At 37.7% G+C, this 20,811-nt stretch overlaps 1 protein-coding gene across 1 annotated transcript; it reads left to right on the plus strand.

Annotated features, from left to right (window-relative positions):
• Positions 1-4,666: 4,666 nt before the first annotated feature.
• On the plus strand, positions 4,667-9,062 carry LOC309502164 (uncharacterized protein). The gene is made up of 6 exons (XM_082174432.1): positions 4,667-4,731; positions 4,819-4,913; positions 5,703-5,829; positions 6,022-6,139; positions 7,948-8,024; positions 8,145-9,062. Exons 4-6 carry the CDS (start codon positions 6,022-6,024, stop codon positions 8,253-8,255), a joined length of 306 nt encoding a protein of 101 aa, XP_082030558.1. The 5' UTR covers positions 4,667-4,731; positions 4,819-4,913; positions 5,703-5,829; the 3' UTR covers positions 8,256-9,062.
• The last annotated feature ends 11,749 nt before the right edge of the window (positions 9,063-20,811 follow it).

Here is a 20,811-nt window from a genome sequence, read left to right on the forward strand (position 1 = left end):
AATTTACCATTTTTCTGGTATCTTTAAAAGTCGTTCGTGAAAGACATTCTATAACTTTCTATAGACATTCTATAATATTTTTTTTTACAGGTTTTAAAATCTGTAGGTGAAGGAAAACATTCTAACTTGTTTTAAATTTTTCTGATAGGCCTAACGTTTTAAATACTACACCTTTGTATTTTAAAGGTCTGTATCATTTTAAAAAGTTATATGTGAAAGTGTTACATGTCTGTGAAAAGAAAACTGTTTGCCTGCCGCTTACGTTTCACGGTTTTACAGTTTAAATCACATAGTTTTGAACAGATTTATTATTTTTTTACTCCAAAACGCATTCTCAAACAATGATCAGATTTCTCCATTGGGAGATGTGGATTATCCTATCGAAGAGTGAATAAATCAGTAGTGAATATTTGTTAACTTCACCAAAAGTCCAAAATTAACTGAAACATGAGTTTTTATTTTTTTAAACAACTATTATTTTTTATAAATGTTATTTACTAGTGTAATTATAAATAAATCTAGCGTTAGGTGGGCGGAGACTCTGCTTCACACATGATCTATACTCAATCATGTTTCTACCGCCGATGAGTGATGTAGTATCATACGGAACTTAAAACTAAACTTTAGTAGCATATTGTATTTTAGTTGACGTTGTTTTGAACGTTTTTTTTATTTTTTTATCTGTATGTGAACGACCACATTCTAACTATTTTCAGATAACGTTGTAAAATGTACGAATACTAAACCATTGCATTTTAACTTTATGCCGTGTTTTTAAAAAGTTTTACATATATATGGAAAGCAAAACTTTTCTTTAATTAAAATTGTATGAACGCTAACGACATGTGTATTTTAAATGTATATATTATTTTTAAAATGTGTGTTTACCACCCTTTGACATTGTATTAATGTCTTTTTTTGTATGTGATTGTGAAAAGTACACCTTTAAATGTGGACCGTGGGAATTTTCCCACGTTGGAGGGCTCAGTCCAAAAGTGGGGAGGAGTGGGGGTCGGTGTTTGTGTGAGTGTGAGTTAAATATAATTTCTCCTATGACATAGGCGAAGCAAGGCATAGCATGTTTATTAATATAGCACATTTTATACACTGGCAATTCAAAATACTTTACATAGAAAGGATTAAATAATCACAAAATGTATTCAGCCAATCGATGCTTTTCTGTGGGTATCCATTCGTTGCAGCCGGTAATCCTATTGGTGCGTATCCATCAACAGATCCAAATGCGTCGCTCCATTTTAAAAAAAGCTACGTGATTTTAGAAAAAATCTGTTCCAACACATGTAAACATTCCATTGAAACATGAATTTTAAATCGTAGTAGGCTATTTTAAATGCTCATCCTCAGAAATAGGCTACGAACATTTGGGTACATCCATTCCAAAAAAGTATGTAAACGTAATCCTCTGGGTGTTTTTTTATATATATAATCCGTGAGAAGTCGGTATCTTGCAACCGTGGTTAATCCAGCCCACTCTGCTATGAAAACCGGTTCACTCCCATCATCTTTCAAATCTCTCCATTCTCCTGTATAAAATAAAATCCAATCCCTTTCCGTAAAAAAACAAATTGGGATCCTCTGTTGTATTCGTTGTGAATCGCTCGTCGTTATCCATTAACCAATCTGACTTCGCACGCACGTCCTCCAGAAAAGTATTTCACTTGCGCTCTGCCGGCTCGTGGAGAAATCGCGTTAAACGGGTCCTGGTAACTATGTTTTTTTTTTCCGCGGCGCTAAGGTCGAATCCTCCATAGCTTCATCAATGTTTCAGGAGTTTTGGGGTCTGACGTAGCCATAGTGTTCTACTTGAATAAAACCACAAGTAGCTCTTGTCATGTTTGCGCTCCTTTTTAAACAGCTCATGTGACTGTGATGCTGTGGGAGGGGGATTCCCGTGAGTGATGTCATTTTAGGGAGGCCCTTAAATCAAAATTGACCTATGAGCTTTGAGAGGGGCGTGTTAGGGGGTGTGGTCTCTCCGGGCCGTTGCATCGGTTTTCTTTGGTCATTTAAGTCTGGCCACTGAGATGACCGGATGTGTTTTCTTTTTGGGAGCTTGAAGGGGGGTGTGGGAATTTCCCACGGTGACACCTGTTGGGGCGGGGCTAGGGGCGGGGTTTGTGTGTGTCTCTCTGTAGGCCTCAGAGTACTTCATTTCTGTCTGACCTGTGGACTGAATGGACGCTCTCCACTTTGCTCCACTACAACGAAGCACTTATATATCTTTAAACTCCGAGTCTTTAACAACTGGGTATGTAAAAACGTAACACTTTTTAAACTAGTTTGTGTTTTATGTAAAAGTTTTACAAATACTGTCTGAAAGTTAAATGCTTACAAATCAATCTTTTCTGTAAATTAAAAAGTTGTTTTAATGTTTTAATCTTGAAATAACATCTTGAAATAACTCTTTTTAGAGAAAAATGTAATTTTAACTTATTTCATTGATGTTTTAAATGTACATATGTCTTCTTTAATAAATAAAAAAACACTGATCTCATCTCTGGCTATGTCTTTATTGTACATTTCTTAAAAAAGTTTTAATATACACCTGTTTAGAACTACTGAGCATGGGAGATTTTCCCACGCTTCAGATGTTCAACCCATAAGGAGGCGTGCCACAAGTCCGATTTTCCCACGGTGTACGTACAGCCCATAAGTGGGAGGAGCTAGCGTGGGAATATTCCCACGGTCAAAAAGGGGGCGGGGCTTAGAGGGGCCATAAATCACTCAAAAGTGACATATGGTATCCCTCTATACTCTCTCTCACAGAGACAATAAACGTGTGAATATAATGGTTTAATAAACGAAACTACGGTAGGCTATACACACAACTAAACTAAGCAAAGATTCTATACAGAATCGAAGAAAGTAAAGAAATGTGAAGAAAGAGAGAGAAAGGAAAAGAGAATGGCAAGATTACAATCAGTTAACCACAACCTACGAGAAACATAAGAGAATCAGGGTCACCTTAAAAGGGTACAATAACTTAGAAACGCATCTAAAGGCTACGAACGGGTACTTGCATTGACTTTGGTTGCTGTACAGTCCAGATGCAGGAGATTTTTGAGATTCTTGATGATTTCGCCAGGAGTGCGCTGAAGCGTTCGTTTGGGTTCTTGGGGTGGTCCATGTTGAATCCAAAGAAGTTAACTTGAAGGTGAAGTGCCAGAAGAAGACAGGAGAAAATTGTCTCGGAGAGATTGCCAAAGATCTGACCTAATCAGATACTCTTAAATGTCCTCTCAGTTCACACCCATTTGTTGAGGTGACCAATCAAAGATGACCGGGAGAAAGTCTTTGTTCCATCTTATCTCCATTTGCATGTTCATGGTGGCAAAAAGTATGGAAAAATATCATGATGTGATTTATAACATATTGTACACCATTGGTTATAAAATCAAAAGAGGATTATTTTGATAATAAGAAAGAGGGGATTTGAAGACTTTAAAGCAGTGATCTTTGGATATCAACATTGGAAGTTACTCTAACATAACTAAAGAATCATAACTAGTCATAACTAAAAAAACAAAGGGACATGCATAAAACACAGGGGAAATTCTATAAACATTTGGGAAAGTTTGTGGGTAAGAATGGAGTAAATGTCCTTGTATATTGGAAGTTTATCTCTATAGTCTTTGACCAAATGGCTCGTGTCTCCTGTGCTGTGTTTGAGGCTTGTAGACACAGTCTTTTGCTGAGATCGTTCAGTGGAGCTGAGGTGATAACGGCCTTTGAAGAGAACTGGTTTTAGGGCTGATGACAACAGGGGAGAGGGGGAAGGTTTTCTGATGACTAGGGCATTTTGATTAAGGCCATTAGTTACAATATTGTGATTAGTAAGTAATTGGTAAGTATTAACTATTAATTAATTAACTACCTCAGTCCTATATGGACTATTACTTGTTTATTAGTTAATCTAATTTTCATATTATTATATAGTGTTAGCTTAACTGTTAATATAGAAGTAATCATTTGTCCTGCATTACAGATACCAATTAATAATGGGCAATTATTGTAATGTTTTATCATAAACATGGTAAGTTACCCATGTGTTTTTTGGAAATGTGTTTTTTAGTTTAAAAATTTAAATATTGAAATGAATGGTTGTAATACAACACATTAAAAAATAAAAAAATTCACAAATTACAGCAAATCTGACTGATGTTACAGGGTAAATTGCCGTTTTAATTGTGTATCCTTATAATTTAAACAGATATGTTTGATGTCTTCTTAACATTGTATTCCTAATTTATAATGCAACTTAAAATAAATAAAAACATTTCCCCAACATGTAGATCATTGAAGGACTGTTTCATCTTGCTGTCAATCAACTGGAGATGGGGAAGTCCATATACATTCTAAATCACTATACAGCATGGGGGATTCTGAATGGGGACAGTACGCAGATTGCCCGGCAGAGTTTGTCAAAGGTGATCACAGTGGCTGGACTATAGTGTGAATTTGCAAATTTGTGTGTGTGTTTGCAGGGACTAATATTATAAGGCTTACACATGAAAAATAATACATAATCTATTGCAAAATTACATAACAAATTTGCCTGCTTTCCATCTTGCTTTAAAAAGGTAAATATACTTAATGATGGTTTAAAATGCAAAGGTAATTATTATTTATCTTCTTCATTAGGTAAACTTCAACAATTACCAGGCAATTGTTTCATTTGTGAACATCAGAAAGGTCCACTGGAAACTTCTGGTGAGTAGCTGAATGAGATCTGTCATTATTTACAGTGTCTGGAATATTATTAAAAAGATGTACATTCTCCCCACTTTTCATTTTCAGTACATAAATGCGGTCAAGCACACTGTGTACCTGGTAGATCCCTCAAAAAGTTACTCGGAGAAAGCTGATTCCATTCGTGCAGCCAAAAAATTCAGGTATTCTTTGTATGACTCATTACATCCTCAAGCCACATTCTATGGCTATTTGCCTGTAGTTTTGCTGCACTGAAGAGATTTCGTTCCCTCCCTACTAATAAGGGGTCCACCTCTCTCCATTTAAATTGTTTGTATACTTTAAGGTGTTTATACTGGTAGTATAATTTATAATCCATATATGTTTGTTTTTCGTGGTGCATGTTAATGCCCAAAGGGTTTTATTACTTTGCAATCTTTTTCATATGGACATTGTGTAATATTTCTTTAACTAATGGATGTTGAACTCCCTCCAGCTAAAGAATTTATCCCAGTAGCATAAGCCCTAAAGGTTGGAGCATAACATAAATTAACCTAACAATGAGTGTCTCCTGATTAGGGGCATGCAGATGATGTTAGGGTAGTATGCTACATTTATTTAATATTATTAATATATTTAATATTTAAGTATTTACCGACCAGTTTGCTTAATGGTTAATCATATCAATATTTAAGGAGACATTGCAAAGACTTTGTATTACAATAAAGTAATATATTTTATTTACATTCCATACCTTGTAGATAAAAGCTGATTACTTATGACTGTTGCGTTGAGAAAAGCAATGAAAATAATTTGTTTTAGTCTATACTCAGGAATGAAATTAAGATTTAAAGAAAATTATTTGGGTGAACTTAGACTTTCCATAATAATAACTATATTCTTAAATGTTTAGAATATAGTTTCAATTTGAAACCATACTTTCTGTACTCTTTTCCTAATTAATACATATTCACGTAATACATCGCATACAGTGAGTACCTAAATGTGAGGAAAACGATCCATGGCAAAACAGAGTGGGTGGACATCAAATGGAAAGGAGGAGTTCTGAAACATCCATTCCAGCGGGATGCCAGTAGCTGTGGGGTCATTGTCATCTTGGTATGTGAAGTGTTGTAATACCTATCTCTCTGTTTTTTTCTGTAAATTAAGTTAATGTTTGTGTTTCAACAATTTATACACATTGTAGTACAAAATGACATTATACAAAATAATTGGGGTATTGTAAATGCTAACATATGCTGGAGTCTGACACAGTCCAGATGATGCTTTTAAATAGTATTGTTTGTTTAGATGGCTAAGGAAATCATGAGGGCATTTCTGGCTGATCCAGTTTTAAATTTTGGGACATCGAAAAAGGAAATGGCTCGAGAGAGAAAAATGATGGCTCTCCAGATACTGCAAGAATCAGGTTTGTAAAGCAAGTGTTTGTCTGTTGTGTAGAGTAATACAAAATAAAATTCAGCTTTACAAAATATACTGTAGACAGCATTCAAATACACAATGCAGAAGTCAAGTGTGAACAGTAGTAGAAAAAAAAATATTTTCTTTGGTAAAACTTCAATGAAGTAATTTGAATAAAAAAAATCTTTAATGCAGCTTTATAGGAAATGATACCGTTATAAAAGGAATTTCACAGTGCAGTGAAGAGAGAGTTCAGACCATTTAAGAGTTGCCACTCATAGCCAGGTTGTATACTATTACATTAAAGTCACCACAAAATGTAGGGTTGTCAGAGTAGTATCACAGAGTAATACAGCTCAAAAGATACAAATCTATATTAAAATCAAATATCTACTACAATCGTACAGTAGTCACACAGATTTATGTAATATGTCTCTCTGCATTAGGGGGTGTCTGTTACATTTAATAACACCTCCATCAGAGGTGAAACAGACCTTAAACTCGTAAACTTGCAATTTATTTTTAATGATTTAATTACATTTAAGTCATATGACCACATTACGGCCTATGAAGCCGTGGTGAGCAGTGATTTCGGGTCAACATATGGGAGTTGGTACCCACAACACAGAACAGATTATAGCTGTTTTAAAAAAACTACAAGAAGCTGTAAAGATTTCATAACATGCACAGAAACAAAAATCCTATATTTAATTGCTAACACTTTAGATTACAGCCCGGAAAGTACTGCGTAATTAATCTGAATTTACAGCGTAACTTTAGGTAATTATAGTGTACCTATGAAGTACTTGCATGTAAGTATAAGGGAACAATATGCAAAGTTTGGGGAATAAAGGGGTAAAAACCAGGAGAATGAATAAAATATTTGTACTGTAAGTATTATAGAACTAAGGGGTACTTATTCTACTATTATGATTCAAACAATCTTGCATTTGGGAGCAGATGTTTAAGTTTGGGCTTACATGCTTAAAGGCAAGTAAAGCTAAAACTATTGCATTTTTTTTTTTAAATACTTGGAAATATACTCTTGTTCCATGTAGTTACAGGGTAAGTACAATAAAAAATACATACAGACAATCTCATAATACTGACTTGGAAACCTTTATATATTGGTCCCAATATTATAATGTGATTGTTATATCATAATAGTAGAATAAGTACCCCTTAGATCTATAATACTTACAGTATATAAAAAATAAGAATTCTCCTGGTTGTTACCCCGTTACTCCCCAAACTTCACATGTTGTTCCCTTATACTTACATGTAAGTACTTTATAGGTACACTATAGTAACAGGAAGTTACAATGTAAAATCGCTTTAATTACGCAGTACTTTCCGGGCTGTAATCTAAAGCGTTACCAATAACTCTTTCACCAAAGAATGTTGTTCTTTGCAGCGTTAAGCAGAATATTAATAAGAGGCAAAACACAGACACAACAGCACAGTAATACTGATGTAATCTGGTCATAGATATACAGTGATATGAAGAGGTTAACAAGAATGAAAGGGATGTAAATGGACTGTTTATTAATGGTACTGTCTTGACACCAGTTACACATATTGTTATTTTCACTAGAGGTTATACAATATTTTAAAGCCTGGTTTAAAGGCTGCATTTTGTAATAACCTGAATATCTCATTGGTTATGGTTTAGTACAGAACAAATGAAATGTATGCAGTTTTTTGCAGTATGTGATGTTACAATTTTAAGGCTTTTCAATTAAACAAGGACATTGAGCTATAAACAGCTTATGTTTGTGTTACCACTTTATTTCTGTTTATACTTTAATATTTTAGTGTTTGATGAGGCCAATAACTGTGCCATGTGCTCTCTGAAAAAGCCAAGTGGAAGTGGGCCTCCTATGATAAACTGGGTATGTTTGTTTTTTTCACTTGTGAAAGATGAATTGGAAAGTAAAAAATCAGTAACAATATAAAACCGTGGATCTGTGTTTGTAGCAGATCAGTGATATTTCCAACTTATTACTTTCTAGATCCAGTGTGATACCTGCGAGAGGTGGTACCATGAAGAGTGCCTCGGCATGTCTGAAGGGGAGCTTGAACATGCCAGAGTCAATGACTGGGACTGCATTTTGTGTTCTTAGAAAAGTGATTTTATTTTATTTAAATTTTGCAATTTTTATTTTTATTTTATTTTATTGTTGCTAGTTCCAGTCTGTGTCCCTTTAAATATTTTGTGTAATATTGAGTGTTTTTGAAAATAATTTGTAAATAGCCATTAAACAATTTTACATGTGAAATTCAACATCAGAATCTGTTGTCATTTCATATGTGACACTGTGCTCTTATTTTGTAATACAACATCAGAATGTCCTGAAACTGTGCAGGTTACACGGTGAGAAGGTGTACTCTCCATCTGAGGTGAAATTGGGCTGTGTAAACTAGGATTTAAAAAAAAATGATTTTCTGAATGTATAGACGCAACAGCGTATTTATGAATTTTGGAGGGCTTTTATTTTGTAATACAACATCAGAATGTCCTGAAACTGTGCAGGTGACACGGTGAGAAGGTGTACTCTCCATCTGAGGTGAAATTGGGCTGTGTAAACTAGGATTTTTTTTTTATGATTTTCTGAGTGTAAAGCCAAAACAGCGTATTTATGTATTTTGGAGGGCTCTTATTTTGTAATGCAACATCAGAATGTCCTGAAACTGTGCAGGTGACACGGTGAGAAGGTGTTCTCTCCATCTGAAGTGAAATTGGGCTGTGTAAACTAGGAATTTTTTTTTTAATGATTTTCTGAATGTATAGACACAACAGCATATTTATGAATTTTGGAGGGCTCTTATTTTGTAATACAACATCAGAATGTCCTGAAACTGTGCAGGTGACATGGTGAGAAGGTGTTCTCTCCATCTCAGGTGAAATTGGGCTGTGTAAACTAGGATTTTTTTCAAATATGATTTTCTGAATGTATAGACACAACAGTATATTATTATTTTAGGATGGATAGATGGATGGATCGATAGATAATTATAAATAGACAGATACATGATAGATAGATAGATAGACAGATAGATAGATCGACAGATAGATAGATAGACAGACAGACAGACAGAGACAGACAGACAGACAGACAGACAGACAGATAGATAGACAGACAGATAGATTGACAGACAGACAGACAGATAGATAGACAGATAGATAGACAGACAGACAGAGAGACAGACAGACAGACAGAGAGACAGACAGACAGACAGACAGACAGACAGATAGATAGACAGAGAGACAGACAGACGGACAGACAGACAGACAGACAGACAGACAGACAGACAGACAGATAGACAGATAGATAGACAGACAGACAGACAGAGAGACAGACGGACGGACGGACGGACGGACGGACGGACGGACATACAGACAGACAGATAGACAGATAGATAGACAGACAGACAGAGAGACAGACGGACGGACAGACAGACAGACAGACAGACAGATAGACAGATAGATAGACAGACAGACAGAGAGACGGACGGACGGACGGACGGACAGACAGATAGATAAATTGACAGACAGACAGACAGACAGACAGACAGAATAAATAAATTAATGTGAAATAGCCTTAGCCGGAAGGAAGATCAATTGTTGTCAATCCAGATGACGGTCTGACGGTCTTACCGTAATAGCTAGAGTATGCGCGAACTGCCAAATATAGCGGCGGCTAGTTTGACAGTGTATTTCGGGGTGGCGGCTGGCTTTACCGCAGTATCATTGGTTGAGAGCTCACGCAGAGAATCGTCAGGCCAGCTAAGCGATAGACAAGAGAGTTTTCAAAGAAAATGGCGGAAAGTAGTAATTTGTAAAACAAATCTTGACCCTAAATAACTAAAATGGTTGCGTTTCTCAACCAACAATGACTTCTATGAAAATCTGAATAATCCAGGGCCTAATTCCCTACCCTATGCCCACAACGCTTTTGGGAAAAGCGGCCCTGGGCTGAATCCGAAATCGCACCCTAACAAATAACAAAATAACTGCTGAAAGTGAGCCGTTTCCTTCAGTTATTTTAAAATCACAAAGAAAGGCACTCTTTCATTAGAAAAAAAATATCCCACCTTTAATAGTTGAGCTAATTTACAGATGGTCTGCTCGCGCGCTTTAACCACCAACTGGTTTTTAAAGGGAATGGGAGATGAGACTCTGGTTGGTTTATTTCACGCTATGCCCAAAATACACCCATTACTCATTAAGAGAATAGGGACAGCCCTTTTAGACCATTCGCACCGACCATTTTTACCGTTGTTAAAGTAGCAAAAGTGGATTCGGACTCACCCTATGTGCTCTTGCACAGTGCGCTTTAGACTATGCGGTTAGATCGTTAAAATAGGTCCCCTAGAGTCCAGTGGCGGCGTACTTTACACCACTGCATCCAACACTTTGTATTGCACTTGGTGATAACAATGATAACAGGAAAATAATGCAAAAAAAGTTTGTTACTATAAGAAAATAGTCTTGCTTAAGTAAGTTCAGTGATGGTTCATTTTTGTTGTAAAACAAAATTTAGCTCATTAATATATCTAGCCGCTCTGGAGAAAACTGTGACTTGGTGATGTAAGGCTTGGATGCAGCTGCTTGGCCATGAAAACCCATTACATGAAGCTCTCTACACACTGTTATTGAGCTAATCTGAAGGCCACACGAAGTTTGGAGGTCTGTAGCTATTCCCTCTGTAAAAAGTTGGCGACTTCTGCGCACTGTGCCTCAGCATCCGCTAGCCCCACTCTGAGTTGCTGTTGTTCCCAATTGCTTCCACTTTGTTATAATACCACTAACAGTTGACCGTGGAATAGGGATGGGACGGTATGAAAATTTCATATCACGATTATAGTGACCAAAGTTATCACGATTATCAATATTATCACGGTTTTGTTAAAATGAGATGGAAATGTTAAAAAAGAACTGATACACACACTGAAAACATTTGAACAAGTTTTATTTTTTGAAAATCAACAAACAACAAATACAATTAGCAGCTATATGCACTTTTTTAAGCATAAACATTAAATTAACATGGAGCCCTGAGAGGTATACGTTTTCCTAGTGCAGGTTTTAATGAACAGTACCTTAAATAAGAACATCAAATGCACACATAAAAACAACACAAGTAAAGCAATCTGTGCATCATGTAACAACAATACAACCATATGTAAACAAATCAAATGAACAGCAATGATTGGTTGTATGTCTGTTCTCTTCTTCTAAAGAAAAAAGTGCAGCTGACCTAACATCCTGTTATATATGCATCTTTGTTCACTTGAGATTGAAATGCAAAAATGTCAGCATATTTATCAATCAATCAATCAATCAATCAATCAATCAATCAATCAATCAATCAATCAGCTTTATTTCTATAGCACATTTTACAAACACAAAGTTTCCAAAGTGCTGCACAAAAGACTCAGAACATACAAAACAATTAATATAAAATTATTAAAACAAAATAAGAACATCAGGGTCATACCACAGAGAACACCACAAAGGACCACACCACTCACGCGGAGTTAAATGCCAAAGAATAAAAATGAGTCTTTAGACGAGCCTTAAAACACTCAACTGTAGGGGCAGTTCGGATATGGAGGGGCAGAGCGTTCCAGAGTTTAGGTCCAACCACAGAAAAGGCCCTGTCCCCCCGAGTTTTAAGTCTTGACTTGGGGACCGCAAGCTGGAGCTGGCCCTCTGACCTCAGTGTCCTCGCTGGCTTATAAATTTGGATTAGGTCCGAGATATATTTTGGGGCCAGTCCATTCACAGCTTTAAAAACAAACAATAAAATCTTAAAATCAATCCTAAAACGAACAGGAACCCAGTGCAATGAGGCAAGAATTGGAGATATATGAGCGCGCTTTTTGGTTCCTGTTAAAAGACGTGCTGCAGAATTTTGGACTAACTGTAAGCGTGAAAGTGCGTTTTGATTTATACCGATATAAATTGCATTACAGTAGTCTAAACGAGAAGAAATAAAAGCATGTGTAGCTTGTTCAAGACTGTTAAAAGACAAAAACGGTTTAACTTTGGCTAAAAGGCGAAGATGATAAAAACTAGATTTCACTACTGCATTTATTTGTTTGTTAAGTTTAAAATCTATTTTTACCCCAAGGTTAGTTACAACAGGATGCACAAAATCATTGAGGGGACCCAAATCTATCATGGGGTTATTGGGGCCAAACTGCATAATCTCTGTTTTACTCTCATTTAATTGTAAAAAATTTTGGGCCAACCACGCTTTGACGTCATTTAAACATTCAAGTAGGGGTGTCAGGGGGCTGCCTTCATGCTTTCTGATTGGCATATAAATTTGACAATCATCAGCATAAAGATGATAGGAGATGCCATGCTTCTTAAAAACCATTCCAAGTGGAAGGAGGTATAATGCAAAAAGAATAGGACCAAGAATTGATCCCTGGGGGACCCCACAGTTAAAAGGCGCAGTTGATGAAGTAGAGTCCCCCATTTTAACAAAAAAGCATCTCTCTGAAAGATATGACTGGAACCACTTTAGAGCAGTCCCCCTGACTCCCACACAGTTTTCCAGACGAGATAAAATAATTTTGTGATCAACTGTGTCGAAAGCAGCAGTGAGATCTAAAAGCACTAAAATGGCTGAATCACCAGAATCTGTCATTAAAAACAGGTCATTAAAAACCTTTAAAAGTGCAGACTCAGTGCTATGAAATACTTTAAAACCTGACTGAAAAATATCCAAGATGCCATGTGCCTCCAGAAAAGACTGTCGCTGCAAAAATACACATTTTTCAAAAATTTTCGATAAAAATGGAAGCTTTGAAATAGGGCGATAATTTGAAGCATTTGTGGACTCAAGTCCAGCTTTCTTAATCAGTGGCTCAATCACTGCTTTTTTACAAAATGCAGGCACAACTCCAGAAGACAGGCTACTATTTATAATTTCCTCAACATGAGAGCCAATCGTTTCCCACACATCCTTAAAAAAGTGTGGAGGGACAGGGTCCGTAGAGGATGTGGAGGGTTTAATTTGATTGATAATCTTTGTAAGAGATAACATTGAAACTAGCTCAAACTGACAAAAAATATCTGAACAATCCATGTTTAAGGAAAAGTTTAAAGAAAGGGGCAATATATTGGCTCTGATATTTCGTCGCTGTCGGGCGGAAACCTCGTATGTCCAAATTTGGTCAATTTCATATTTTTTCACAAATCGATGCTATTGGTCAGTCCCCACGTGGTTCTGTTATTTTTACAAATTATTAACCAATCTAAAGTGTTGAAAATAGCTTGAGAGCAAATCTCGTAACTCCATTGGACACTTCAACTGTCTGAGAATCCTCGTAACTCCACCTCTTCTTCACTCCACGGCGGGAGCCTCGCGGCATTTTGTCTCCTCAGGATTGAAACTCGCAACGATTAAGAAACCCTCGTCGAGCAACACGTAAAGCAAGCCTTAACTCTGATTTTATCTGTGTTAAACTATGATATCAGTTATTGATGCATTTTAAATGTCTACGTATTACTAGGCTTATTATTAGGCTTATTATACAAGTGCATTGAAGTTTTAAAATGTATCTAATATTATACTTGAATTGAATTAAATGTTTTGGATACCAGCTTTAAATGATTGTTTTTATTATTATTTTACTGACTCGAAGTTGGCACTGTGCATGTAAAATACCCCAAGTAGCAGGTTTTATTTATGGGAGAAAAAGGGTCTGTCTACGGGCGCCAGTATAAGCCTATTTTTGGATAACTCTGTCTGTTTTTTAGACAATAACGAGTGAAAATAGTTAGGTTACATACATTTGAGTTGGCTTGTTTTGTTAAAAATCGATAGCTGTAATGCTTCGGTGCAGAAGGAAGCCCGTGAGCCACGGAGGTAAGTTTGCGTGCAGATTAGGCAAATTTCCACCTATGAGACAACGTTAGTCAGCTCATCATTTTTTGTTCTGCTTCACTTATAGCTCTTAAACCTTTAAAATGGAGTTTAGGAAGATGTATGTAACCACGGTCGTTAGCTTTGATTAACTATTGAAGCCTTTTCTCTTGTCAAAAGGCTCAACGCGACCGCCGATTTTGTTTGCGTGCAGATTAATTTCCGCCTATTTTAGACAGCCTAATATTTTGGTATTGCATCACTCATATCTCTTAAACGTTTAAAATGGAGTTTAGGAAGATGTATGTAACCACAATCATTAGATTTGAATAGCTCTTAAAGCCTTATCTCTTATCAAAAGGCTGAACGCGACCGCAGACTGTGATAAACACTGCTGGCAGCAGCGCCGTCTGTGTCCGTTCCATTCTAATCAATGACAGCGTAACCTCGTATCTCCCCGCTCCCAAGTCATAAATCTCGTATCTCCGATTAAACATGATTTTAGGGAAATGTTGTGTTAATGTTGGTATACAACAGTATATGATAGCAATATAAGGTATAATACCAACTTTAACGATACAATGTTTAATAACTCAAAAAATATGCAGTTTTTTTAATTTCCTGAAAAATAATGGTTTTGGAGATACGAGGATTCCGCCCGACAGCGACGATTTAAAACTTTACTGTTAAAAAAGGCCAAAAATTGTTCACAAGTATCAGGCGAAAATTCAATAGAAGTGGATTGTGGAGGGTTCAACACAGACCCAATGGTTTTAAAAAGAACACGTGGATTTTTGACATTTTGAGAAACTATTTCTGAAAAATATTGTGTTTGTTTAACTTTAACAATTTTTTGAGTTTCTCCAGCTGTCCTGTAAAATCTGATAGGACACCTGCAGCCCATCCTTTTTCCACCGACGCTCTGCCCTTCTACACTCTCGCCTGGCTGCGCGCGTGACTTCACAGTGCCATGGCTCAGGCTTTAGTCTTGGGCAAATTGCTCTTATTGGAGCTACAGTGTCCAGGACCTCAGAACAGGTGGACAGAAAAACATTTGTTAATAGCTCTGTGTCAGAGGCAGTGGAGCTACTGTTTGCTTGCACATGAGCAGCAAACAAGGAAGAAAAACACGAGGAGGTGTCGGGTTTAAAAGTGCGACCATAACGCACGGGAGCGGGTGATTTTACAAAATTGTTGAAAACAAAATCAAACGTGACAGGACAATGATCCGAAAAAATAGCATCAGACACTAATACATTATTAATAGGCAACCCATAGGACAGTACAAGATCCAATAAATGCCCATGTATTTGTGTGGATCCTGCAACATGTTGAATTAAATTAAAACCATCAATCAAATCTAAAAACTCTTTCGCCATAGCTTTTGAAGGGCAACAGACGTGTACATTAAAATCACCAACAATTAGAATCTTATCATAATTTGTCCTTATAACAGCAATAAAATCAGAAAAATCCTTAATAAAATCATGATTATGCTTTGGCGGCCGGTATATCACCGCACACAGAACAGGATTTCGCGCACCCAGTTCAAAACAGCTTAGCTCAAATTAAGTAAAAGCCATCGACAATGGCTCACAATATAAGCGACTCCTTAATATTGTGGCAATTTCTCCTCCACGTCCAGTCGTACGCGGTGTATTAATAAAAGTACACTCAGGAGGTAACAGTTCCGAAAAGGCAATGGACTCACCCAGGTTAATCCATGTTTCCGTAATAAAAAATAAATCCAATGAATGCGTATTGAAGAAGTCCTTAAGAATAAACGACTTATTCATCACTGATCTTGCATTCACAAGCGCACACCTAGTTGAAGCCTGGACGCGGTTAGCTGCCGAAACTGCCCGGCTCAACGGCTGGAGATGGCCTGGGTTCACTCCACGTAGCCGAGATCGGCAATGGCGCACAGCACAACACTCATCCAGTTTACCGACAACAGGGACCAGATCATGGGCGTAGGTTTAGGGGGGGACGCTAGGTACTAGTCCCAATCAATATTTTGAGATGACAAATTTGTCCCCACCAATATTTAGCAAGCTCCTTTGAACTGCTATTTGGATCTTTGCGCTGCTATTTGGATCGATTCCAACGGCCAAACCAACGACAGTACAAGAAACGCCGTAATTTGATTGGCGGCGGTGTATCTGACAGGCTACACGCGCGGGCCGGGACTACTTTTGTGCTTGCACTGGCAGCGAGCGAGCGGGTGGTGTGTGTGTGTGTGTGTGCGTGCGCGCCGACGACGCCGACGGTAAGTTACCAGGGCTGTCTCTCTGCCACATACAAAGGCCAGAGTAAAACATTTTAATATTCCGTTTTTTGCCACTTTTTGTACTTTGTAGATAGATCAGCTATGCCACCCAAGAAGAAGAAAGGGGACATACGAAGCTTTTTCATAAAGCAGAGTGTAAGTAGGCAAAATAACTAGCCACACAAATAAACTAGCAGTAGTAGTGACTGACCAGGCTTTCAAATGCAGATTCTACTGTGGAAAATAGTATTGATTGGTGATAGTATGTGTTACCATGTTGTCACAGTTAAACCTAGCAGCAGCAATCTTTCAACTAAGGTTAAGAGTATTGATTAGGCTGTGCAGCACTGATAGACTCATAGAAGTCACGCTATCATGATAGAATGCTACGTTAGCAAGTCACTGAATGTTAATTAGCTGACCTTAACTTAGAATCTTGCAGTCAACATAAACAGTGGATCTGAGACATTTTTCGTTTCTACATTCTATTTATGTAATGTATTTGTGAGTGAGTGTAGCCTAAGAATTTAATATTTAAGAATAGAATATATCAATAGAATTTGATATAGAATAGTAGATACAATTTTAGTATTAATGGAATACTGTAATCATGGATAATAATAATAGATAATAATAATGGATTTGTTGTGTTGAATGCATACTATGATACGTGTGTATTTTATTCATTTGTTCATTATTTAATTACATATAGAAAACTCATTCCAGGGGAGGGGGAGGGGGATGTCCCCACCAAAGCTGAGGCCAAACCTACGCCCTTGGACCAGATAGCTGCCAGCAGGATCGAAGATGCGCCGAGATATCAGGCGATAAAAACAAGCCTCATAGTCTTGAGGGATACTTGCGTGGGACCACGCCAAATTTGGAGAAAGTGCTAGCCAGGATTTCAGCCTGACTAGCCTACCGCTGCGCACTCCTCTGCGCCGGCGTTTCCTGATTTACTTTGTCTGGTTTAAGAAGTGCTCTTTGAGGAGAGACAATATGCCCGCTGGCACTGAACACTCTCTCTGATGGCACGCTGGTTGCTGGGATGCACAAAAGCTTCCTGGCAACCCTGGCAAGGTGAGGCAGCTCTGATGCATGGCCCCTCCACCACACCAGTGGATCCTCTTCTGCTGGAATTGGGGGCAGAGACAGATAGACTTTGATTTCTCCTTTCACACTGTCTTCTAGAGTGGTTGGAATCTGACCCTCTTCATCTCTTTGCTGCCTCGTTGAAGTAATCCTACTCAGCAACCCGGCTAGGCCTTTCCCCTCCGATGCTGCTGGTGGAGATGCTGCTGCTGGTGGAGGTGCTTTGTGGTTCTTCCCTGACTTGTTCAGCCAGCTTCACAGCTTCCTGGACACAGTCAGTTTCAATTTTTGAAGCCTCAGACTCATCTAAAGCGCTCCTTTTGAAGCGGGGGTCAATGAAACAAGCCATGTTCATGACTCTCTTTGCCTTCTCTGAGTATCTATTTTTGAGGTCTTCTCTCATTAAATTTTTCATCTCCTTGGTCAGGGATGTATCTGTGTCCTTTTCCTCCAAAACATCAGAATTCATGTGGTCCAGGACAGGCTTGATTGCTGACAGCGTTACTCGTGTTTCTGAGGCAAGTGCATCCGTTAACTTGCTCAGAGGTTCGAGGAGCTGGCACAGTTGCTCCATGACAGTTATTTCGGTATCCTTGGGCATTAGATGCCATGTTCCTCTTTCTCCAGCCAGTGTTGCACAGACTGGTTGCTGCTGACTAAGAAAACGCTCAACCATCTTGTGTGTAGATCCCCATTGAGTCACCACATCATGAATCAGAGCCTTCTGTGGCATGTTGAGGGCAGTTTGTTTTTCCCTCAGTTCTCGCCTTCTCTTCCAGCTCCGTGAAAATCCCTGGACCAGATGACGGCAGGCCTTGACTGCTTTTTCAACTCTCTGAATTTTCAAAGCCTTTGAGATGGCCAGGTTCAAATTATGGCCAAAGCACCCAAGCCACACTTCTGAGAACTCTTCAAAAGCCTTTATCATGTTTGTTGCGTTGTCTGTGGTTATGCAGACCAGGTCTTTTTTGTTGATCCCCCATTCTTCCAGCATGTTCTCAAAAAACTCGCTGATGTTTTGAGCTGAGTGATCTTCTGGGAAGAACTGAGTTTCGAGGCAGTTTGATTCCAGTTGCCAGTCTGGGGTGAGGTAATGGATAGTGACGCTTATGTAGGGTTGACCACCACCGCTTTCACTAGTCCAGAGGTCAGTAGTTGCAGCAAACCACGTTCCTTGAGCTAAATTTTTTACAACAGCAGCTTTGACCTGGTTGTACAGGTTTGGTATTTCAGTTTTGGAAAAATATTTTCGTGATGGCACTTTGTAGTGTGGTACAGCCACTTTCATCAGCCTCAGAAAACCAGGCCTCTCAACAATTTGAAATGGCATCATGTCCTTTGCAATGAAATATGAAATGGCTGCAGTGAGGTCTCGTGCATTTTTTGATGTGGGTGCATAAGCAGTCTGCCTTTTAAATGCTTGTTCAAGTGTCTGTGTCACAACTGTAGATGAGGAGGGAGTCGAGGGACCAGAAGCATCACATTTGCCTGCTGCACGCCCACTCTGTAAACAAAGAAATAGCAAATGTATTATTATCATTAATGATAATAATATTCACTCACTTATGCATGTGTGTGTATGACCGAATATTATTATTAATATCAATAATTTTTATAATAAATACATTTCTCTCACGCACACACACTTACACACACACACACTTTAAATGAACAAAATATGTTGGTTGGGTCAGGGTGACTAAACTATTAGAATACTTATAATGACTGTTATATATATAAATAGCAACGCATTATAACACAGCGCGCCTCCATGTCTAGAATCACCGCGGGAGCGATCTCTGGTTTCATTCAGATGTATGTCTTGCGTCTCAGTTTTTGATTGTATTGAAAATCAAATCAGAGTAATTTAGTATTAATAATACTATAATATTGTTGAAGTGATCATATTGTCTTGACGATTGTTTTGTACACTGTAACGTGCATAATGGATTTAGAAACCGGTAAGATTTAAAAACATTCATCACAATTCAATATTTCATGTCCCTGAAATTATTTCTGTGGTAAAAAAAAAAAAAAGTTTACTGTCAATTAATACAATACATTATCCCTTAAATATCACCCTTAATAGTTTGAACATGTTTGTTCGTTATGGCTCAAAGCCACTTGCTGTAAACCTTTTCTTCGCGGAAGCTTTGCGTTAATCACAAGTGAGATAATGAAATATTTAATCTCTAATCATTATTTATTGTCCAATTATTTGCCCAAGTTAGTTTTGGTATTGAGGTAAAAGTTAACTTACCTTGCATTCGCTATATAAGAGTGGGTGGTTGTCACGAAGATGACTTAGCAGATTCGACGTATTTCCCCCTTTTGCAGCGATTTTCCTCTTGCAAGATCTGCAGACAGGGTGCCCATCCTCGATTAAATTGCCGTCAGGGCTCTTGTAATATCCAAAATACGACCACACCTCAGATTTTGTCCTCTTGGATGGCTGAAAAATCTCCCGAGCGCTGTCACTGCCTTCTGCCATGTCTTCTCGTGCAAAAAAACAATGTTGCATGCGTGCGCCTGCGTCAAACTGATTCTGGCAGGACAGGATTTATCGCGAGTTTTCAAAATCACGATAATCAAACACGGTTGTTATGATAATTAAATTTGAAAAGATAATACTAACCGTCAGGACATTTTATCGTGGTTAATCGTAAAACCGGTTATCGTCCCATCCCTACCGTGGAATATTTAGTAGTGAGGAAAGTTCACGAATGGACTTATTGCACAGGTGGCAACCTATCACAGTACCACGCTTGAATTCACTGAGCTCCTGAGAGCGACCCATTCTTTCACATATGTCTGTAGAAACGTCTGCATGCCTAGGTGCTTGATTTTTTACACCTGAATTCAATGATTTGGAGGGGTGTCCCAATACTTTTGGCAATATAGTGTATATATATATATATATATATATATATATATATATATATATATATTGCATATTACATTCTGCATGATAAAATATAAAGATTTCACAGTGATCTGATTCTGTGATGTTTTTTGTGAAGACGAGCGGAGACCAGAGAATATAGAGTACTAGATAAAGCTAGCGAATACGTGCATATTAAGAGCGTAAACATGAATTAACCATGCGACCATAATTAAATGTTAATAAATTAAGTGTATCAGCAATCATAAATCAAAGAAGAAATTTCTTAGAAATATATTTTTACCTGGGTTACGAGGATCACTCAGTCTCTGTGTTAAACTCAAATGCAGTTACGGGGTTTTTGACCTGCAAATGTGTGCAAATGTGCATTTTGTCTGTCATTAAAATGGCGGCTTCACATTACGTTTTCATTAACAGGTTACAAAGTTTGTTGTTGCAATATGGGCACTCAGTTTTTCCTGTTGTAAAATACAAAATTGGCTAAAATCAAACCATAAAACCACCAATGTAGATTGTTCCAAAGCGGCTTTACA

Source organism: Leuciscus leuciscus (assembly GCF_965113295.1).
Source record: "Leuciscus leuciscus genome assembly, chromosome: 6".
NCBI classification, from domain to species: domain Eukaryota; kingdom Metazoa; phylum Chordata; class Actinopteri; order Cypriniformes; family Leuciscidae; genus Leuciscus; species Leuciscus leuciscus.